Source organism: Marmota marmota, unplaced genomic scaffold, assembly GCF_001458135.2.
Source record: "Marmota marmota marmota unplaced genomic scaffold, marMar, whole genome shotgun sequence".
In the NCBI taxonomy this organism is placed as follows: Eukaryota; Metazoa; Chordata; class Mammalia; order Rodentia; family Sciuridae; genus Marmota; species Marmota marmota.
Genome location: NW_026000142.1, coordinates 15,808,447 through 15,832,957, shown reverse-complemented (window position 1 = coordinate 15,832,957; position 24,511 = coordinate 15,808,447). Strand labels below are relative to the sequence as shown.

Sequence of the window (24,511 nt, the reverse complement as noted above, 5' to 3'; positions counted from 1 at the left end):
CTTTTTTCTATATAATACTGAAATATTTAACAATGCATAAAACCATAAGCATTTATATTAAAATACAATTTTAAATACATCCCTGTAATTTTCATCAGGAACTTTGTAAAATATAATGAAAATACATGCATGGATATTAAATCAAGAAAGACCACTCAAAAATTCAAATGGAAATGCAGCATTACATACAATATAATAAATATCCAGGATAGCAAATCTGCAAATTGATCATTACTCTGACTTAGATTCTTTTATCGAGTTAAGACTTGCTATATAATTTATTATAATAACCTTACAAATTAAACATAACTAATGTGAAAAGAGAATTCAATTAATCTGACTACTGAAATAACACAATCCCCAATATTTTGCAACATATTTTGGCAAGAAATACACATCCATATAACTAATTATTCAATTACCTTCTTTTTCAATGTTAAAAATAATCAGAAATAATAGTATGAAAAGAAACAGGCTAATCTTAATTCTGAGATAATCTTATTGCCTCAGCTCTTAGGCTTTGGCAATAAATGTCTTACATTTTAATATGTCATATAACTTAAATACCATATTTACAAAATATAAAACTCTGTTAGCAAAATACTATACAAAATACTGACTTTACACATTTAAAGGGTGCTTTTCATTGTAATATATGAGAGCCCTTTATATTTTTACCTATGCTGTATTCCCACCTGTTTTCAGATTCTCCCTCTCCCAGGATCTCTGTGCCGAGTTGTTAACAGAGGAAACTGGTCTATAATAAAATTATGACTCTCAAGATCAAAGATTGTCGTATACCATATAGAGGTTTTTCTAAACAAATTCTCCTGGTTAAAAGGCACTTAAAATCCAATTAATACATTTTACTTTTTTACAGTTTGACTCTTTGTCACTAAATGTCTCCAAGGAACACTTTTTAGGGATATTGTGTTACTTATGAAGATTTTTTTTTCTATTGCCCTTCTTTTGAAGTACACGAAAGGGTCAGTAGGCACCAACCACTCAGTTTAACTTTTCAACGTCTGTCTATGCACAAACACTTAGTAACATTTCTTCAATTAAAATACTAAGAATAAATGAGATTCATGTTTACCACTCCTGGTTGCCATAGAGATGTCTGTAAAAAAAAAAAAAGACTGCTGTTCACCCACCATTACTGATTTCCATAACTGAGTTCCATAGTTGAGGATCTTTTCCTGAGTATGGACCAGGTCTCCAGTGTGAGGGTTCTTTCTTGTTGAGGAAACAGATTTATCTTCCTTGTATGTCAATATACATCCTCCAAACCACTCACAGATGAATGCAAACCTTCTCAACTTCAAAATCCCAAGAAATCCATAATCAATGTGTAATTGGATGTCAGTCAGGTAAAGGAAATCTCAGAGGGGCTCAAGGATCTGGGAGTGTAGGAGTCACCTTGGCCAGCACTGTACCAGGAGAGGTACCCTTTGGCTGCAACCCCATTGTTTGTTGCTGAGTCTTGCAGGAGGCTGGAGAGAGCAGTTACTTACAAGTGTGGACGTCAGTCATGCTCTCACACCTTCTGCAGCGGACATAACAGCACCAGATGAATTTGCACTCACACCTCTCCACGTGCCTGACCACATGAGTGTTGTAGCCTCGGCCACAGCACAGGAGGTTGCAACCATCTGCACCCTCTGATGTACGATTGCATTCTCTGCCTTGTGTCCCTGGGATCCCCAGCTTTTTATCTTCCACACAGTAGTTGGGAGACTTATTAACATAGAGCAGGTCATCCTTACGGATTGGTATTTTCCTCTGATCTTTTTCTCTCCTGCGCATTTTCCTCTTTATTTTGTCTGATACCTGGATACTGTTTTCATATTTATCCTTTAACCAATGGCCAATCTTTTCAAAAGAAGACATGGTTTTCCAGCATGTTTTCACAGCACAGGAACCAGAAACTCCATGGCAGCGGCAGTCTACTGACATCAACTTGGCGACCGCCTGAAACCAACAGTAATTGTGTTTAAATGTCAGAAACACAGCTAACTGAATTACTTAACTTTCTGGGTCTGTTTCCTCCTATTAAACAAACAAAAAAAAAAATGACAGCTTTTAAACTAAAGGATCTTTAAGGATTATTTAGGGTTCAAATGTTTTTAGTTTTGTCCAAATGTCTCAATCTTCAGAGCAAATCCAAGTTGCATTTAAAGTAGTAGTAGGCCAGACTATTGTTGTCAGAGATTATCAGAGATACCAAAGGAAAATTATTTTTATTACTAATCCCTTACTCAAATTTGTGGGAGGATGCTCATGAATGCCTGCATGTTCTTGGTACCAGTGAATACATTGCTATTCACAGTGTAATTCATGACCAGCAGCCCCAGCATGCCATATGAGAAATTCAAGCCTTACTCCAGAACTACAGAATCAAAAGCTCCAATTTAATAAGACCCCATATGATTCTTATGCACATTTAAGTTTGAGAAGCACTGATAAAGCAGATGCCCTCAACTTGCACAGTACATTAATGGGGACTCTACAAATAAACCTTGCTCAAACCCTTGAGATTATGACTTAATTGGTTGGCACAAGCTGCTCAAATGATGCTAACTGCAGCCAGTGATGACATCTATTGTTCCAGTTGAAAGTCTTAGGTTTGACCACTATAAAAGTTAGATATGTTAATGTAGGGTAGGGTGGGGAAGGAATAGGGAGAATCCCCTGGTCACAGGACACATGAGAAACCTTGACTAATCAAGTTAAGTTGGTCAAAAGGAGAATGAGCTATAGAGTATGGATGCTTCCAGCAAACCCTTCCTCTTTTCTGGAAAATTAATCCAAAACATATGTCCTATTCCTAGTGGATCAGTAGCACTATCCTAACAGCAAAAACAGAAAAAGGATAATGTTTTTGTAATTTTTCATTTCTAAGTGGGGCGTTTATGCAGAAATTCCACTTTATGGAGAGGAATTAAATGAGATGACACATAAATTTGTAATAACCCATGAGTTGGGTGTATATTAAGTTCTAAATGTCTCCTTTTTCTGAAGAACAAGTTACAGTAAGAGTTAAGATAAAAAGCTTCAATGGACCTAATAATGCAAAAACAATAAAAGATTTTAGAAATTTAGGACTCTAAACTCTTATATACCAGGCTCGCCAGCATAGCTTCCTTCAATCCCCAGATGATGGCAGAGCAGATTAATAAATCGTCAGCACTAGCTGTAGAGTTGACATTCTGTCAACATGCTGGGCAAAATGAAAAATGGATCCAGCCATTCAATTACTTGGAAATTATGTATGTAATTTCACCAAAGAAAGGGGAAAAAAAACAGCACAGTTTAAATTCTGCTTGCAGTTCTTATCAAAACTATAAAATGACAAGGGTGTATACTTTGCTAGTTTGTATTAAACCCAATATTGACATATTTATGGAATTACATTTTCTAACACATTAAGAAAGTTTTCTGTACTATCTAGTGATGCAGAATATTCCAAACAACTAAGATTAATTTTCAGCTTTCAGTGAAAGCATATGATATTGATTTGTACAATGTTTGTTACTTCTTAGTCGTGTTTAAAAATAATCAACATAATAATATTTAAACTCCGTTCTTTATAGAATATGGCACATATACTCCTTTTGAAATCATGAAACTGAAAAACTAATTAATGTATCTATTTCTTATTAAACTAAGGCAAAATATGCCCTCCACTGATATAAGAGAAATATATGAAATATGGCACAAAGGCTTACTTGGTTTAATTTATGGCATTTGATATTCACAAAACCCTCAATTCATTAAGACACCACTAGGCAAAGAAATGATCAAATTAATGTGATCTGTCTGTCTTTGTCCAGATTTTAAGTGCCTGAAGGGTTTGAGAAAACAAGGTCAGTCAGTCTTAGGTAATAACAAATTATCCAAGAAAGGCAAAAACCTAAGAAAGTATGATTATGTGCTTAAGCCTGATCAACATTCCTTATAGTCCTCACTTAGTGATTTAAAGCTGGCTTTTCCTCTGGATCATGACTGGAGGAGCTGACTTGTCCTATTATTAACTGGTTCAGACATCATGGAAGGAGTTGCCGACCAGCAAAGCACGGAGGACAGAGTAGATGCTCATCAAATACTTATTGACTAATTAGTCCCGCTCACTCAAGCAGTTTTAATCCATCCTCGGTTGGTAACCCGAACCAGAGGATGTAATAAAAATCACCTTCATAAACAAAAAAACTGACTGCCCCAGGGCCAGGGGTACTAGAACACCTTCAGTCAGCTGGACTATCCACCAATTCTTTCACTCTAGCCCTGTCCACAACAAGATTAGTCCACAAAAATGACATGGTGCTTCCCAGGTTTGAAAAATAAAAAGAGATTTTCAAATTCAATTTTTTCAACCTCTGAATTTCTATCTGAGTTTTGGGAGAATTTTTCTACTCTAGAAAACCAACCCTTTTAAATACCTGAAGTTTATAATTTGCCAGTAACATTTTTTTTTTAGTTTTATTCCATTACTTTTGAATTGTAAGTGGTTCTAACAATAAGAAATCATATTTTTATCATCTATATGACATATTTTTCTTAGAATCTGTGTATATAAGTGAACTTCAAAGAGAAGAATTCCAATAACTTGACATGCAATTCGAATGACTATACCCTTATAATACTTCAAGGGTAGACCTTGTCCAAATGTGAATTAAAATAAACCCATATAATCACACTCAGAATTTTATGAAATTCAGAGTTTGGGGGCAGATAAACACACACAAGTTAGCTCTACAGAATTTAGCATTTCTCATAGCACATTTTCACAGATAGTTTTACTTCATTTAGTTTTTATAGGAAGAAATGCTTTGTACCTAGTAGGCATTTAGTGAATAGGTATTTTGTTAAAATTCCAATTTTATAGAAAAAGAAACAGCACAAACACTTGTCTTATATAAGTTGATGATCTGTGATATAAGATCTTTATACACAGCAAGATAATTTTAGTAGAACAGAGAAAAATTAAAGTGGATAAAGCAAGTATATTTAAGGAGATTGTATGAACACTGCAAAAATTTTTTAAAAAGTATATTCTAGATCTTTTCCTTTCAGGTTCCTAATTAACGTTAAATAGTCATTCTGAGTTACAGTGATAGCTCCATCATTTTCTGGTAACGGGAAAAGTAAGAGAATAGCAAACTGAATGAGTTGTGTGTGGTTATGAGAAAATTCCTTTCTCTACTCTAGTTGAATTGTTAAGGTTTATAACGATATTAACAGAGGAATGTTTTGTTAACTATTGCAAACAGATGTGCACATTTTGGTGGAACATTTTTAGACCATGGGAGAGCAATTAGGAGGGTGGCATTTAATATACTGTATTCCTCATGTCAGTTTTTGGTTTGATCAATTTCTAATGAAGTGAAATAGGAAAGATGTATCATTGGTACTTAAGGTAAAAATAGAAACAGCTTAAGAAGTGGTTTAAGGACTGATTGGTCCCACAATTTGGACTCAGAGGTAATGCAGCAGGCGAAGATTGTTTTCCAGTATAGTACATTATTCAAACTTTATAGGAATGGCCAGAAAATTGTTGTGGAACATTTTGTGACTTAACATTTCATTTCGTCAATCATCAAATGATCTGTTTAAGTTTTTTATGAAAACTGCGACATGAGATTGGATGGGTGGGTGTAGGATTCCTACTCCTTTGATCCATTTTGTCTCTTTTGGTTCAAAAATATATTTGAACCTGCTGAAAAGCAAAACGCTTACGTGTTGTTCAACTACTTATAAATATTCCTGAAACAGGTCAATGAAAATTTGGGGCTGGCCCTTCCCACTTTGTTGAGTTACTCATCATAAAACAAATTATGGGGTAGAGAAACTTAAAAGTTTATGAGGTGGACATGGTAAGAATGGAAATATTTTAAGCACACCAAAAGAAATACCCATAAATATTCCAAGTCACATTATTCCCAGAAGTTCTGCCCCTGGAAGACATCACATCATTCTGCTAGCCAATCACTATTCGGCAACATTATTCTTGGAGTTATAACTTTAGGAATGGTGTCAGAAACCAAGTGGGAATCAGAGTATTTAAGGTCAGCGGTTAGAAAATCATCTATCCTGCTCATAGCACTACTAAGCGCCAGTACCCACATTTTTCTGAACGCTTTCCTACATTTCGAGTTTGGGATTTTGAGACTAAAAAAATCAACTCAATTGAATGCAGACCTTGAACTTCACTCAGAAGAATATGCCTAGTAGATTAAAATCCTAATTGCCAGTATTGAAAATTGAGTCGATTGCTCTTACATGTTAGCTAATACCCTGGAAACCTGTTCCTTGGAGAGTTTTTTGTTTTGTTTTGTTTTTCTTTTGGGGGATTTTTTTTTCTTTTTTTGGCTACCAATGGAAAGAAAAATACAAAATGTTTTGAATTATAATACCTCATGAGGGAAAGACCAACAAAAACATTAGTGTAGCACTTTCAAAATAACCAGGTAAATATTTTGTAATATTTTTAAGATTCCATTTAGAATAACGTGAAAAAAAAAGTTTCCATAGGGAAAACTCTGAAATTTGTACAAAAAGTATATATGCACATAGGCTGAATTATTTTTTCCCTAGACAGAATAATTGCAGAAAATCTATGTACTATGAGAAAATTGATTTTTGCTAATAAGTAATGGATTAAAGTCCAAGTTGAATAGCTCTTTTTTTAAATAAAATCAGAAAGGAAATAAAAGTTTAATACTAACAGTTACAGAGGAAACTATTGCTATCTAATTTTAAAATAAAACTAAATAGTTGCATAATGTTACTTTGAAAAATGCATTTTAGAATGATTTAGGGCTTTTCATAAATTCAGAGACTGCTTTATTTGAGAAAACTAATCATAACATGAGCTCCTACGTTTTGGTTTTCCAGTTAAAATTTTTAAATCACTACCAGATTATTTAAAGAAAGGCTAAAGAAGATATAAGTTCTATGTTGGTAATAAACTTTCATTTAATTGTTTTCTTGTTTTATAATACATGTTTATTTTATATAACTTGATAGCTTTCTTTTGTTTAACTCTAGAGTTTAAAAGAACGTATGTTATTTACATTTACCATCTTTTATATTACTATGTTAGAAATTATAAGTATTTCTTCATTGGATAATATTTAAATTGAAGCAACATTTTCTAAAAATTTTAAGGGAAAGAGTACTACATAACTCCATATTAGGCAAGAGTTATTTAAGTGAGGTAAAATAATTTTTAATTGTTTAAATAAAAATATGAAAAGCTTATATAACTACTGATTTCTTTTTTACTATTTTGTTATTTTGAAATTAATATTAAAATTGCTTGAAAATTTAAATTTGAATGTTTAAATTTACTGAGTTTGCGGTTTTTGTATTTTAAACCAAGGCAGTTAACTAAATTGGCTAGAACTCACAACCATTCTGAATGAGTCCCAGTATTTACTTGCCAAAAATATAAAACAAATGCAACATATATTTTAAATATTCCTAAGAGATACTTCAACTTTCTTTAATTTACTTCAGGAGAATGTGGTAGATTGCAATGGCTACTCTGGGACCTTTATAGGTTATTGCTTATTTACAATAATATACAAGATGTGTGGATAGTCCTGTCTTAAAAAGTTTATTATGATGTAGAAAATACATACTCATAAAAAAGTTACAACCAGAAAAGTCACTATGAATTGCCAACTAATTCAACTATGTTGTAGAACTCAAACTTTATTGAATCAATATTCAATAATATAATTATACCTAAGTTAAATTAAGCTACACATATACACATTTTAAGAAAACAAAGTAAAAAATCAGAAATTATAAAAGAAGTTAATTAAGTGATTGTTCTTCAAATTTCCCTCCTCTCAATCTACTTTGAATATAGCTACGTTTTAAAATAGCCAAACATTTAATATAACTATAACTTCCTAATACTTATCTGAATTTATGATTTTTAAAAACAAACCTAAATATCTTTAAAACAAAATATCCATTTTATTTAAAAAAGAAAACTTTGCTTTGCAAAAAATATGATAGTAGTTGTTTACTTCCCAAGAATGTTTGTTCAAGAAATTAAGAACACAACTGACAGCATGTTTCAGAACCACTGAACAGAAAAATATTGGATTTACAGACACATAATCAAAATTCAAATTTGGGAAAATAATATTTGATTCAGTACCATTAGAAAAGCAGATACCATAAGTCTTATTCTGGCTTTGCCATTAACTTCCTAAGGGGGTGGAGCCAGTAATACAACACGTACTTGTACAATGGTTATTTCATAATTAATGTTTCAGAGTGCAACATATACTAATACATTGTATTACAAGATTCAACTCACATTAGATGTAGAACCTAATAGAATCAATGTGGTCAGTACACACTCTTTAAGGAATATGAGTGCCTGTGGATATATATATGTGTGTATATTAAATGTGTGTGTTTATGTGCTGTCAGTGCTCAGTGTTTAAATCATTTAGATGGATTCATCCAGAAGTGTAATCCTAGTGTTATTTACATAAAAACATTGGATTTGTATTTCATTTTCTTATACATACCTGCCTCCCAGCTTCACTGTTATGTAGGTTCATTGTTAGCAGTACTTTGCTTTCTTTTCCAGTGGTGTTTCTGATGGGGAAGTCCAGGAACTTTCTGCTGAACCACATGCCATACTGAACATCATCAGAACAGCCTCCCCAGTGCCAGCCTTCACTTGCTGAGCCACCATTCTGCAGGGTGGTATCACAGGAACATTCTGTCATGTTGCCTGCACTGCATGACCTGGTCACAGAGTGCACCAGGCCTGCCGCCATCACAGCATAAATAAATGCTGTCTCCTTAGTGCCTAGAATAAAACATAAATTGCCTAATTAGAAAGCCATGTCACTTTTTGTTTATGTTCGCAACAAAGGCTCCCACTCATCCTCTTACCCGGCAAGTAATTTTTCAATAGCTTATAAAGGATGCTTACTGTGTACGTATTTAGAAAGGAAGATTTCTATTGTTTCAGCCTTTAAAACAGCAACATTAATTTTCAGTATCCCACTTGAGGGGACTTTCATACATTGTAATGCCACACATTATCTTCATACCTTAAAATCATATTTAAGCTTAGTGTTCAATAACACAGGTCAAATTTAAATTCCTTTGCATGGATTCTGTGAATCTAAAATACTCACAGGAAATCAGAGAAGGAAAGGAAAACATATTTTTAAATTTAAAATATGCTGCATTCACAAAACACATGCTGAAAAAATGTAATATGATTTTTGTTTGAGTAAATAATATTCTTCAGAATGCAAATTAAAATTAAGCCAAGATCAAGATGATTAATAGATAAATGTTACAGTTTACTTTCATGCTAAAAACTAGATTTTAAAAAATCCCTGATAGTAATAAAAAACAGTTAACATTTTACATAGTACAACTCTTACAGTTATAAAGGTAATGAAAAGTAAGATAATTGAAATGTCACCAGCAAAAAAAAAAAAAAAAAAGTTCTTACCAAAAAGTATCCTATAATGAAATAGTTGTATTTAGCAGTCCTAAAGTAGAGTTTGATCTAAAATCTTTGAAAATTAAAGTTATATTAAAACATTAATAAGGTGAACTAGAAGGGACTCAGCAGGGCGACATTTTTTTTTTCCTTTCCAGATGTTTAGATTGGAATAGAAACAGTTTCACGCCCGTTGTCCAAGAAACCTTTTCAACAGCTAAAGCTTCTGCATTTCAGCAACTGTGAAAAACACTTTTTGTTTTTCTTTTTCCTTTTCTTTCTTCTTCTTCTCTCCCCCAGCTCCCACCTACAGGGATCTGGGCTCCCTCAGAAGGGTGCGCGAGCTAAAACTTTAAGGCAGAAAAGCATTGCTTTGGCAACAGAGTGTGTGTGGACCCTGCGGGAAAGGGTCAAAGGTGGGGAGAGAAGGGAAATGAACCCGAAAAACGACAATGCATCTTTCAGCGACCCGATCCTAAAATTCTTTGAATCTATTAATATTCCAGGAACAATCCTGGCTCTCTGCACCTTTATCCTTACCAAGACACTACACACGTGGAAAGAGAACTTGACTTTATTGCAGCGTCCCCTGTCGCGGGAGTGCGCTGAGGAAGGGAGAGCGAGAAGGAAAGGAAAACAGGGGAGACAGCTAACGTAGTGGTGCTCAGGTTAGCCGCGCTTCGGGTGGTCGGGGACAGGCCCTTTAAAATCCTCCTCCTGCGGTCCACCCAGTGCTCGGAGGAGTCGACAAACGTGGGGCTTCGCTTGGGTTAGCCACTTGTCCAGGGCTCGGTGAGCTGCAGAGCCGGTTAAATCAAAGCAGATGCGGCTGCAGCATTCCCCGCTGCCGACATCATGTTTCTCCAGCTGGTCACTCAAGTAGGGGGGCGCTTCGGGGTCCGAGGGGGTCGGCGGGGAAGGAGAGTCAAGAGTTTTTCTGCAACTCTAGCGTGGCGCATCGGGAAGGAGGAAAAGCCACTGCCCCTAGCGCCCTGGCTCTGTACCTGGGAAGTCCCCCCTCCTCCAGTATCGCACCTGCACCCGGAGTCTGGCCTCTGTCGCTCCCGGTTCCCTGCACTAAAAGCCTTTTTCAAGATTTAGAGAGCCACGAGACCACTCTAACATTATTTGCTTTATTTGAAGTAAATGACAGAGGAGTTGTCGCCTTGTGTTCCCTGCCATTCCCAAGGGTCCTGGACTCACCGCTGGTCAATTCGTAGCCAAAGAGGGGGCTGGTGCCGAGCGGGGCAGCGGCGGCGGCATTGGCGGTGGCGACCATGCAGTTCCATCTCTCGTGTTTGAACTGGCTCCTGCACTCCTGAATGCCCAGCCGGGCGCCCTCGCGGATGCTGGGCAGCAGGTAGGGTTTCCTCTTGCACAGCTCCTTCTGGCGGCTGTTCAGTGGCAAGTTGGCGCAGCCCAGCTTCTCCGGAACCCCAAAGGAGGCGATGCCCAACCACCTGTAAGACACGGCCGCCCCTAGCGTAAGCCGCTCCCCTGCCCTCCTCCTCAATCCCAGATGTTTTCCCCAAAATTAGGTCACCCTCTCTAGGGTCTCCGCCCCTCCTCTCCTGGCCTCAGTTGAATGTTCTGGGGGTTGGGCACCTTTTCTAACCACATAACCCGGGTACCTCTGCTGCCCCCATACTCACATCCAGTTTCCTTGGACTCCGCAGGGGAACAGCGCAAACAGGACTGCCCACAGTGCGCACAGGCGGGGCAGCGCCAGGAGTGTCGCTCTGTCCATGGCCCCCGCATGGAGTCCCCCAGCCCCGACCACTCCTCTTCTGCCCCACTTCTCCAGAGATTCGAAGGGCCGGAGGTCAGTTCCTCAGCACAACGTTGTTCGTCGCCCTCTTCCTCCTTGCAGAGAGCATAAAAAGGCAGCCAACAATGATAGGGATCTCACAAGCCCCAAGGCCCCTTGCAGTATGAGAAGGTGGAAGAAGTTCTTTGGGGCCCTCCTGCTCAGAGTTGGAGATGTGCTGGAGATGCGAGAAAGTCCCTCACATTCCAAGGTGTGAAACTTATGTTGATGTCTCTGCGTCTCCATCGCCCCCGGCTTCTCTTCTCATCCCCTCCCCCTGACCGCGCCTGGCTCCTGATTGGCCCAGTAGCGGCCCCGCATCTCATCATCCCGAAACCTCAGGATCCTATTGGCTGACTGCGGGTTCGGCGGGGGGCGCTCTGGACCCGCGGCTCCGGGAGAGTCTGTCCAAACTAGGGGGTGTCATAACCTTTCCTCTGGTTCCAGCTTCCAAATCGCTTCGGGATTGATTCAACCCAAAGACTGACAGGGCTCTTTTGTCTTGGCAACCCAGGATATATTGTGGGTTTGATGGGAGACGTTTTGCCTTCCACCCTAAGGGCTTCTGGATTACCCTCTGGATTGAGTGGCTGGAAAATCTCTCTGCCTCTTTTTCTTTCCTTGCTTTTCCTTCAATTCCCAGAAGAATAGTCTTTTTAAGCCAGAGTTGGTACCAAACAAGTTGACGGTCCAATCCCCTATTAAGTCCCCAGGTCTTAAATGCCAGGGGACTTTAGTGGATGGGTAAGAGACCGTCTGGTTTATGCTCTTCCACCATTTATGTATACTTTTATTTTTAGCGAAAGGGTGGATTCTATTCTACCACATTTAAATTGTGCTGTGATTTCCTTTTCTCTATTTGTCTTGTTTCCTGCACTGTCTGTCCCAAGTGAAAATGAAGGGAAGAGAAGTAAGTAATAGTTGTCTGGAGAACTCTAGAACAGATAAGGGTATGTTCTTATCCTTCTCTTCAGACTCACGTTTGCTCTTGTGAAAACCTTGGACTGGGCTACACACCCAAAACAACAACAGCAAAAACCTACTGTGTTCCAGTCCTATGGGAATTTATAAGGCAAGATTCCTTCTCTCGAGAATATGAGCCAGTCATTCAGAGAAATCTTTAACAAAATAATTTGAGATTATCAGAAATGAAGAATATAGAAGTTAGCAGGATACTCTTTGGGGCCAAAGGTACAGGCAGCTGAATGTTTTGGCAGCTGGTAGTTTTGGATGGTTAGTTAACCCAGTGTTTTGTAGAAAGAAAGGTCTGTGGGACAACTCTGAAGACCAGAGGAATATACTTAGCTGTGGTGCCAGAAAGCTCTGTCTCACTCAGACACAAGAAATGCTTCTGAGATGTATCACTTGCTCCCCAGACATTTCTGAAAGGCTATCAAACACTCAAGGTGGGCATATCAGCTCAGTGGGTACCCCAAAGGAGACTCACATTAAAGGCTTTGATAATGGTTGCTGCTTGTTCTCAGTATCCAATAAGGTAGAGCAACAAAAGCCATTGAAATTTCCATTCTGTCCCATTCACTGCTTTATCCAACAAACATTTATTGAGTGTACACCATGTACCCGGTCCTAAAGCCACATTGTAATTTTTTGAGAGTCAAGTTGATGATAGGTTATAGCTACTGATCCAGAAATATTTTTGCTAATGACTAGTGGCTTCTCTGAAAATCAGAACCTCCCTCCAGCTCTCTTTATTCTGTGAGCTTCCTCAAGAGAGACCATGTCATTGGACCCAATACCTGACATCCTGGTTTAAGTACAATTTATTGAGTGAATTAGCATGATGAGGAACATCTTGAGTAGATACCTAAGTGGCCTAAATGTGGGAACTAGAGAAGTTTCTTCCTTACAAAGATAATTGGAGGGGGTGCCATTTCTGCATTTCAGGAACTGTGTAAAGAACATCAATTCCATTCTGTGATTTCAGGGCCAGTAGCGTTAAATGTTTTAAAGAGGTTGTTTATTTTTTTCCATTCAAAAATACATAATGAGGGGATGAGGATGTAGCTCAGTGGTAAAGCACTTGACTAGCAGGCATGAGGCCCTAGGTTCAATCCTCAGCACTGCAAAAAGAATTTTCCATAATGGGTTACAATACAATGCAATAAATGTTGGAAGTATAACACATATAGATTATTTAATCCAGTCTTGGCCAGAGGAATAGCCACTTGCAAGTTTTCTTCCTTGTTATTCTAGGGGCCCAGTCCTGTCCATACATCTAGATAAAGCCTTTGGAGGAACAAAGTATACTTTTCTTAGAATCTAAGCCCACTGGATCAAACAATTTCAAATCCAAGGCACATTTTCAGGGCCTTAGTGGTCCTGTACCTCTATGGTCTAGGGCTTAGGGGTCATTGTGTTCATACTTCTAAAGCAAAGGAAACAAATTCATAGGACTTGACCAGGCTGAATAAGCAGGTTTTTGTTCAGTGAACAGATATTTGAGTTCTCATTTGGGGCCAGACACTGTAAATTCTCATGACTGAGAGCCTGCCATCCTCTCAGATTCTCTCTTGCACTTATTCTCTCCCCACCACTTACCTCTCTATCTTTCTCCTTCCTTCTCCAATGTTCCAACCTTTCCCCCAACAGTTGATGCTGATTTTATAGATGAGGAATGCAATTTGAGAAGATTAAGAAGTTTGACCAAGCTCACTCAGTTAGAAAGTAGTAGAGTCAAAAATCTTATTTCAGAGGCCCTGTTCTGTCCACCATAACATACTGCTACATAACCTAATTCAAAACCACAATTAATTTTTCCCCTGACAAATCCCAGATGACTAGAATCTAGGATCCAAACTTCTCATTGTGTTCCATAATTCCTTACATCATAGTCCATAGTTATCTCTGTTGAAAAAGTTTTGTTTTTCTGAAGATAAACGAAACCCATAATAAGTAAGTACCCTGAGGAGTTCTCTATGAAGTGGGTCTTTGCGGGTAGGTAGCAGTCTGCATGAATGCCTTTCCATTTTCCTTCTTTCTACTGTCTGTGGGTTTTGTGGGCTGAGAGGAGCCATGGAAAGAGCACAGGGGTGGGTTGGGTGACTGCAGCTCTGGTCAACAGGTGATAGATTATCTTGGGTAACTTTTTTCTACTTCATGTCTTGGTTTTCTCATCTGTAGAATTATCAAAACTCTCTTTCAGTTATGAATCTCTTTAGAGTACTCATAGGACTGGAGTGGAGAAGGTGGTATGTGTGGTTACATGTGGTTCCAAGTGCAGGGGCAGAGGGAAAAATGCATTGCCAGGGGATTCCAGGAGGACAAAACCCTAGCCACAGTTGGGCTTATCTGCCTGAGAGATGGGCGTGTCCCCAGAGGAGCACAGGCTTCAGGGTTTTAGCCCCCCTTCTGTGTCTTCAGCTCCATGTTTGCTTTGGGATTTCAATGAAAGTGAGTTATTTTAATTGCAGATCTCTTTTTAAAGGGCCAAATTATAATGTTATAATCTTATCAGATCATATGATGGAAAACAAAAGACATGACAGATATTTTATTTATCCTGGAATATGAAAGTGAGGAGCTCTTTCATAATCTAATTTATATCTATTTATGCAAAGTAGTTCATCTCAGCAGTGAACATTATGCTATTTAGACTGGAGCAGTAAAGTAAACCGGTAGGTTAAATATAAACATACACAAATCTCCAGATTTCAAATTGCTTATTTCTTTAGCCACAAGTAGGAGCTTCATTTCCTATTTAATGTTTTTGGTTTTATAATTTGGAGGAAGAACAATTTTAACTGAATAATAGAATGTGATCTGATATTTGACTGTGCTAGGCAAGCTTTCTAAGTTTGAGATGCCAATCTATATTTTAAAAAATTTTTAAAGACTTTGCCATTAGTTGTTCAAGAAGGGGGCTAATTTTATGTCATCTCATGATCTGAATTCAGCTACCCAAAATTTGATTAATGCTATTAAGAATAGCACCATGTAACTCCAGGTTTGTATGGATTACTGAAGCATCTCTAATTTCTTGATCCCACAAGGAGGAAATATTCTTGAACTTGTTTTCCTAGCAGGGGGAAGGTGTTTTGAGTTATCCTCTGGAAAGAGGATTTAAGAAAGGAAGAGCCAGATTTCAAGCATATTCATTTCACACAAAGAAGCTCTCTGGAGAGACTGTGAATCTGTGACTGTGGTCATCTCTGACCAGCTGAGGTAACTGAACCAGATAAGTAGCTGGCTGGCAATAAATCCCAGCTCCCACCAAAGATGGTTGTAGATTACTAGTTGTAGGAGCCAGGGAGCCTGTTCCTTCTGGGAGTTTTCTCTCAGCCCCTGGGAAACTCAGCAAAAAGTCTTCCTGGGCAGATATGCCTTGGACTGTGCCTCTGGCAACCCATCAGAGGACAAGACTTCTAAGGGCCCTGTTGTAAGAATTTCTGCTGCAGATCACAGAGACTTATGTGCTGGAAACTGATACCAGCAGCACCCCAGCTGGTCTTAACTCCCATGATAGAACAGAAGACCAGAGGTGACTTTTTACATAACTGGGTCTCCATCCATTCTATTTTAAATTCCACCTGGATGCTGCAAGTATGAAACAGAGCACAGGCTTGTGATCACCGGCTCTCAGGGGAGAGTGAGGTGGAGAACAACATTCTGGATGCCATGCAGTTCTTTGGTAGCCCCCAAAGCCCATAAGAATGACAGGCTCGGGGGAGCAGAGGATACAACAGCTATAGAAGTTCCCAAAGCTATAAAAGTTGAAAGATTTTTATTTACTTGTCTTAGAATTTAAAGTTGAAGAAACTTCATAAAGCACTGACACAAAGTGGTTTATCCCGAGAGCAATATCTCTCTGCCACTTTACTTTAAAAAAAAAAAAATTAAGTTGAAGAAAAAATCCAAAATCTAGGGTAAAAAGGGGCACATCGCTAGCTGCATTTATAGGCATTATGCAGTTTTCTTGGAATAAAGGAACAAAAGTGACAACAATGTTTAGCAAACAAGAGTGAGCACTGTTATTTAGAGGACACTGGTGAGCAAAACACAAAAGCCGAAACACACAGAGTGTTGTTTCTTTGAATATTCCTTTAGACACATTTTTCTGAGTTTTTCAAAATAAGGTAACTTTACCAAGTGATGAGTTATTATTGGTTTTTAAAAAGTTATCAAGAAAACTACTGCAAAAATCTGATGTTCACATTTTTTAGAGTAGTATTTACTCTAAAATACTACTGGGCCACCTACAATGAAAAATATTACTGGCCACCTACAGTGAAAAAACTAGATTGCTCTTGGAGGTTTTTGCTAACATAGAATAATCAAAACTTCAACTGAAGCATCATTTCAAATTGACTATGTATATTTTATTCTGTGGATTTGCATAATTACACTTAATGTTGTAGTGTTATAAATGTTCTACAGGCAACCAATGTCGATAAAAAATGAGCTAATGTAGACACTGCTTTTGTGTTCAAGGTGGCTGTTGGCACCTTTGACCATTGGTTACTGTCCTTATTGTGAGTAAGGAGAAAGTTAAAGTGATGTTTAAGTCTGGCCAAGTACAAAATGACATTTGGTGTTTACTCCTGTCTCAGTCTTTACACTGAGGTGAATAACATTGAAACTCAACCTTAACATTTTCATTTGCCAGACTGAAATCTTATTTTATTTGTATTTGTATTTGCTCATACAGCACTTTAAAACCCTTTGGCTTGACTTTTAAAATTCTACTTTCGGGATTTGTCTATAGCATTCATTTCTGATTAAATTTACTCCATTTCCTTATACTCATTCTCTCGAGGCAGCTCAATTTCTTTTTTCCTTCTCTGTAAATAGGGTCTGCATATTTATGTTACAATTTTTTGAGAAACACTGCCTCCAGGCCTAGAACTTTCTCTTCTTCTCCTTTCTTATCCAAACTCACCTAGCCAATTTCTAAGTCATACACTTTAGAAGTCAGCTGTATTTATTTATATCTCTGCCCAATTTCTACATCACCTAAGGTCCCTAGTACAAAATCTGTCACTAAATTTACATTTGCTTTATGATGGTCTAATATGCCTTGATTTAAAATCACCAATTAGATTATAAGTATCTTTAAATCAAGCAGTACATATGATCTTTTGCAATGCCCATCACCATAGTACATAGAGGCATTCAATAAACTTTGTGCAGTTGTTGCTTTAATAGACAGAAATCTCTCACAAGAACAGTGGAACTGGGCTAGGGGATATAGCTCAGTTGGTAGAGTGCTTGCCTTGCATCTTGCATGCACAAGGCCCTGGGTTCAATCCCCAGCACTACAAAAAAAAAAAAAAAAAAAAGGAACACTGGAATCTATGAACAATTGAGAGCTGTCAGCGTTGACATAACCTACTAAGTTGCCACTTTTCAATGGGAATTCGGCATATCTTTAACTTACTACATTGCATTTGCTTGTGCCATATGATTTGCACAAGTTTCAAGAGGACCACCAGATGGCTATGTCTACAGGCTTCACAGCTTCAGTTTCTACTAGTGTTAGAATCCGTAACAAAACTGATAACTCTTAAATCTTTCTGACAAATCTGTAGCCATGCCTTGTGCCCTTTCCAGGTAAGTTTGTTGAGCTAGGCTAATAACTCAAACTCTTACTGGCGTTTTCCCCAGAGAAAGCTTTTATTTGAGTAGGCAAGTGTGCAGAGCCTAGGAGGTTTATGAGGGTTCAGAGACGTAAACACAAACTGTATAGTAGGTGTGAGGTGTGTTCCAACTGCAGCCCTCTCACTTTCTGTTAATGATTATGGCAAGGGAGGCATCAATACAAAAACAGCCAGCTCGAGGGCTCTGAAGTTTGCGATCTGATGAAGTCTTCTGGTGCCAGACCAACTTTTGGGGTTGTCACATGGCTTAGTGAAGCAGCTTCCAAAATAGGCTGAAAAACCACAATTTTGATATACTGGGCTGGATGCCAGAATAGACTCCGAGTCCAGCTGACTGAGTAAAAGATTCCAGTTGCTACTTTAGCACCAGCGTATTGTCTGAAATCCCCAGGGCACACCCATGAAACCAGCACCAGAGAAATACAGTGGAGCCACTTTTTAATGCTGTTTTGGGGAGTGAACTAATATTTGCCTTATAGGTTAACTGAGTTACGGCAGGCTTCAGTTGTAAGGAGTTTCCCTTCAGGAACCGATTTGGCCCTCAGCATATCTTAATCTTATAGTAATTGTTGGCAGTCCAGGGTGGGGTTTAGTCCTGGAATCTTACCCTTCATACTCCACCCCTCTCCTTGCCTCAGGGGTTCTGATGAATAAAGCATGCACTGAAAGAACTAAACCGGTTTGGGCAAACTATCAGCTTTGTCAAGTAAAATGTTTCCTAGTGGTATTAGACTATGCAAAGTGAAGTTTCCTATTCCTTCCCCTTGAACCCAAGACCAGGACACTGACAAAGCAAAGCTGATCCAGCATATTCACCGGGCTCAATCATCATAAAATTTGTACAAGTGTCATAAAATTTTCGGACCAAACAGCATCTCTTACAATTACCTAAACTCTAATTCTGACAGAAGAAATCAGGAGGAGGCATCCAGAAGTGGAAAGGAGCGCTTGCACTATTTTAGGACATTAGGGTCTAATAAGGAGGAGTATGGAGCCAATCTTACTTCTGAGGAACCCACTGGGTGATAAGTACCAATTAACTGACCATTCATTTTCCAAGGGGAGGAGGTGGGAAATAAAGCACAGATTCCTTATCATACAAGCAGGAAATGAGAGTATAGATGTCAGAGGAAATCTGCACTTACTTGGGAGAGACCAGAAGTTAGTCAGATCTGTTCCCTACTATAAAATATAGTGTTGCAGACCCACAATATAGACAGGCAGGCAGATTAAGAAACTTCTGGTTGCTGAGGATAGGATCATTATGGTGCAAATTTTTCAGACTATATTCAGAGAAAAGACAAGTTATATTGATGATAATTAGCAGCAATGTAGAGAGTAGACAGTACAGGGTCCATTAGTAACCACTGCAGTAACCATCCACATCTGCAACTTGAAGTCATGGCAAGATGGACTGAAACTCTTATTATCAAACACCCTCAGCTCTATAGGTTAATTCAGAGAACAGGGCAGGTGATTTCACCCAAACTCACGTCATCCCTAAATAACATTGTATTGTTCTTTATATTTTTCACCTTAGGATACACCTTTTGTTTTCCTGTTGGGAGTTTCCATTGGTAACGTTAACATTAATTCATGATTCCTCACATCTTGTCATCTCAGGTAAGTAATGCAGAACATATCAGGTGGCCTAATCAATATGAGGTTGAAAAGCTAGATCACAAAATAGATAATCAACAAGTATTTTAAAACCAGTGTGTTAAATTTGAGAAATATAACACTGATATATGCAGATGATCATAAAATGCTAAAGAAACACTTTAATGCACTTAATAGCCTCAATTATTTGTTGATATATTGCATTAATTTTCATAGTAGACAAGTCACATTATAGCTGCTTGTTATTGACTACATATAAAGAAATATGCAATTTTTTAGGATAATTTAAGTCATTTGATAACACTTATATAATGGAGGGTTATTTTGGTAATTGCTTCATTTAAGGTGTGTCTTGCTTGGAATTCAAAATGAACAAATAAGGAAACTGAGAATCATAAATATATTTCACAGCTGGAAAAAAACCCAGAAGAACCACTTAGATTATGCTTTTCCAGGATTGTTTGTCTTTTGGGCTTAGTTTCATGCAATAACCTTCAATACGTCTTAAAGTCTTTCTATGACTCCTTTTCTTATATTTAAACTGTACTCTTCAGAAGTCTAATCAAAGGCATCCAGAGAATCAATAAAACTTTATGAAACAACTTAAATAAAATGATCTTTCACATTAAAATTCCAAAATGAGGATAAATAAAAATAACATATGTGAATCAAACAATCCTGTAAATCATATAATGAAAATAAGTTTCCCACTTCACCACTTACTCTTCGCCCTTCCTGAGATTTAATAGCTTATAGTTAGTTCTTTCAGGGATTCTTTTGGTATTTTCCTTCAATTTGTTGAATATAATGTTTATACAGTTGCTTCTTTTTTTTTTCTTTAAGACAGAAACAATCTGTCCATATTGTTCTCCAACTCAAAATCCTCCTGCCTCAGTTCCTGAGTAGTCACTACAGGTACACATCACCATGACTGGCTTAATACAGTTACTTACTAATTTTTAAAATATGAGGCATTGTCTGGTACTTTCCTCCCTCCTCCTGAACATTTATACTTTCTTATCCTTTCTATTCCCAATACAGATATCTCAAAATTATGGTTAGATTAAAAGTAAACTTTTACATTATTATGACATTTGATATTGCTCATGTTAAGCCACATATTATACTCCAATTGGTTTTCTTTTCCTTCCTTGCCTTTCCCTCCATTTGCCTCATTTTCTTTTTTATTTTATTACAAATTGACAAATTTTAATTATATCTATTTAGGGGGTACAAAGTGATGCTATGATACATGCATACAATGTGGGATGATTAAATAAAACTAATCAACACAAGCATTGCCTCAAATGCTTATTTTTGTAATATAAATATTTGAAATTTACTCCCAGCAATTTTGAAATATGCAATACACTACTAACTATAGTCACCATGCTGTGCAGTAATCTCAGGAAAACTTATGCCTACTGTCTAACCCACACTTTGTACCCTTTTATCAACATCCTATTTCCCCCACTCTCCCACCTCTGATATCCACAATTCTACTCTCTGCTTCTGTGAGTTCCCATCTGCTTAGCTTTCGTTGAATCCATCCCCAAATATCACCAGTTTTTAATTCATCACTAGTTGAATTGGAAGTGCTTATCAATTTCTTTTTTTTTCTTTATAGTATGTCTCTCAGTGTCCCCTGACCTGTTCCAATCAGGAATAGTTGCTTTTACATTTGATGCCCAACTGTTCTGGGACATTCTTCATCTTCATCCCAGGGGTCATATTTTTCTTGTTTCTGTGTAGAAACTTCATTTTTAAGTCTTGTACATTCCCATTTTGGGTTTACTATCTAGTTCTAGTGGAGTACATAGTCCCTTAACTTTCTCAGAAAGTATATATGAAATAAATTCTATAAGAATTTTTTATCTTTCTCTGAATGTTTGGCTAGTTATTGAATTGTATGACAACAATAATTTATTTTCAAAACGCTAAAGACATTTTTCCAGCTTTAATTGTTACTATTGAAATATCTGAAGATACCTCAATTATGTATAATCATATATACTTGGATTCAATATATGAATTTTTTTTTACTAATTTTTTTGGAATCAGCTTTTTCTCTGTAGCTTTAGAAATTTCATTATGATTTGGCTAGATTAAATATATCTTCCATCAGTTTTGTAGACACTCAGTAAGCCATCTCAATATGAAAACCCATGTTTTATTTGTAGAAAACATATTTTCAGATTATTTCATTTATTTCCATTCTTCCATTTTCTTTATTCTTCCTGAAATTTCTATATTGTGAATATTGGACCAACTTCCTAAGTTTTTTAATTTGTATAATTATTCTGTGCTACTTTCCATATCCTTTTGTATGCGTTTTTTTTTTTCTAATTTCTGTGAGATTTTTCTCAATTATATCTTCATTAGTTTCTATTATGTTCTTTTTTATTTCTGCTAATATATAGGTACATATGTGAATATGTATATGTGTGTAAATATGTGTGTGTGACTTCTAAGAGTTTTTTTTTATGTTCTCTGAATGTTCCTTTATAAAAGGGACTGACTTATTTTTCTAACTTTAAACGTGTGAGGACACACACACACACACACACACACACACAACACACTTTCATGGGAGCTTCCTATTGCCCCCATGAAAATATTTAGTGACTTCAAATAACTGGAAATCAGAAGTCTATGATGAGTCATCAAGACTGGATTTCTTATGGAGACTCTAGGGGAGAATGTTTCCTTTCCTTTCCCAGTTTCTAAAGGGGCCTGTGCTCCATGCCATGTGGTCTCTTCTTCATATTACTCTGACCTCTGTTCCTGTTGTCACATGTCCTTCTCTGGCTATGACCCTTCTGTCTCCTTTAAAGGATCTTGGTGATTACATTGATACCACATTGATAATCCAGAAAACCTTCTTATTTCAAACTCCTCAATTTAATTAAATTTTTAATGACCCATTTGTCTTGTAAGCTAACAAATTCATGGGTTCCAAGGATTATGACATTGTAGTGGGTGAAGTGGTACCCTCTCAAAAGATATATTCACACCCTATTACCCAGTACCTATGGATATGATCTTATTTGGAACAAGGGTCTTGGTGGATTGTCCTGAGTTTTGGGGTGAGCTCTAAATCCAATAAATTTGTCCTTATGAAGGACAGAAGAGAAAGTCTCAAAGGAGAAGGAGGCCATGTGAATATGGGGCAGGGATTGGAGTGATGGCAAAATGAGAATTGGAACCATTAGAAACTGGAAGAGGCAAAGAACTATCCTCCCCTAGAGCCTGCCAGGATGTATAGACCAGGGGGCATTTTTTTTTTTTTTAATTTTCATTGTTTTAATTTTCGGCGGACACAACCTCTTTGTGTGTATGTGGTGCTGAGGATCGAACCCGGGCCGCACGCATACCAGGCGAGCGCGCTACCCCTTGAGCCACATCCCCAGCCCCCAGGGGGCATTTTGATTCCAGACTTTTGGCCTCTAGTACACTGTGACAATACATACCTGTTGTTTACACCATCCTTCTTATGGTACTTTGTTAAGGTAGCCCTAGGAAATTAATTTTGAAATGGTGTTGGGGAGGAAGAATTATCCTGTCTAACATATCAACGATGTTTTTTTTATGAAGTTTTCTTTCCCTTGCTTCTTCCAAGTTTCTTTCTTTTTCTGTTTGTTTTGTCTCTACCTATCTTTTTAGAAACCTGCCTCAGATGTCTCATAATACTTTCTTGTTGATCATAATTATGAGTGGAGCACTGAGCCAATCAGAAGCTCTGAACATGTGGGTGGTTCTTATTGACTTTGGGTTTTATTTTACTGTGACTTTGATGAGTCATTTTATTGGCAAATCTTCAATGTCAGTATATTTATGTCTTGTCTCTTAGGCTGGTCAGTTTCCACAGAAGCACATTCCAGGCTCCTGTCTTTATGATATTGACTAGATTCTTCAGGATAGAAGAGCTTGAGAGATCTTAACATTTACCATCTAAATCTTTATTAAGTATGTCATTTGCACCCTCACTTTTGGTATGCCTCTGCCCAAACTCTCAGGCTCTTACATTTTTTTAAGAGTAGACCTACTGCCTTCCTTTGGGGTATATAGGACACTTGTTAAGCTCTCTCTAATAGGGAAACAATTTGGGATCTGCTCCCTTAACTTGCAGCGGACCCTTTTTCTTTTAGCCCTACTTTCAATTTGATTACAGGGATTATGGTATCCCAATTCCTAACACTGGGAATTTCTGTGGTGTCACATACATAGATTGTTTTGTTGTGTTTTTTTTTTCGCCTTTCCTAATGACTTAGATTCTACTTACTTGGTTCTGATAATTCAGTCATCAGTCACTTATCTGCTTTCCAATTTTCAAAAATGTATTTCTGTGTTTCCTTGTTTGTTCTTTTGTTGTTTAGATAGATATTCTTTAAAAAAAAGTTAATTTACTATAGTTATAGTAGACTTTTGGAAGAGAGAAAAGAAAGTAAATATTCATGTTCTATTCATCACCTTTAGCCAGAAATGCCACAATAAACACATATTTCATAGACATAACATCATTATAGATATGTTTACTCAATGTGAGGAAATCTTAGGTTGTGTTTTTATTTTTTTAACATTTTCATTTTAATTACTTTTCCTATAGACTCTAATTTTAAAAATATCTTGATTAACCATTAAGAGTTTTAATTGCATTAATATTTATTCATTGTACAAAGAATAAGAAATTCTTATAGACAAAAAGAAAACTCACTTGTAATCCCATGACCAGAATAGTGTCTATTGACATTTTAGTTTGTGTTCTTTTGATTTTTGTCCTTGCATTTGTATATTTTATACTAAAAATATCATATTCAAATTTGATTTAATAATATATTTTTTAATTTAACACACACACACACAAAAGATTTTTTCCCAGTTGTGAGGATTTTATTTAATTTTCCCTAGTACATTAGCAGATAGGTACAATACTTTGGAAACTCTTTGTGGAAACACTTTGAACTGAGCCACACATTGTAA

The 24,511-nt window shown here is 37.1% G+C and overlaps 1 protein-coding gene across 1 annotated transcript; it reads right to left on the bottom strand.

The window, feature by feature from the left end:
- Positions 1 to 383: 383 nt before the first annotated feature.
- Wnt16 (Wnt family member 16) lies at positions 384 to 11,644 on the bottom strand. Its single transcript, XM_015488427.2, has 4 exons — positions 11,143 to 11,644; positions 10,694 to 10,950; positions 8,553 to 8,839; positions 384 to 1,971 (listed from the first exon to the last, which is right to left on the bottom strand). Exons 1-4 carry the CDS (start codon positions 11,235 to 11,237, stop codon positions 1,507 to 1,509), a joined length of 1,104 nt encoding a protein of 367 aa, XP_015343913.1. The 5' UTR covers positions 11,238 to 11,644; the 3' UTR covers positions 384 to 1,506.
- Positions 11,645 to 24,511: the final 12,867 nt, after the last annotated feature.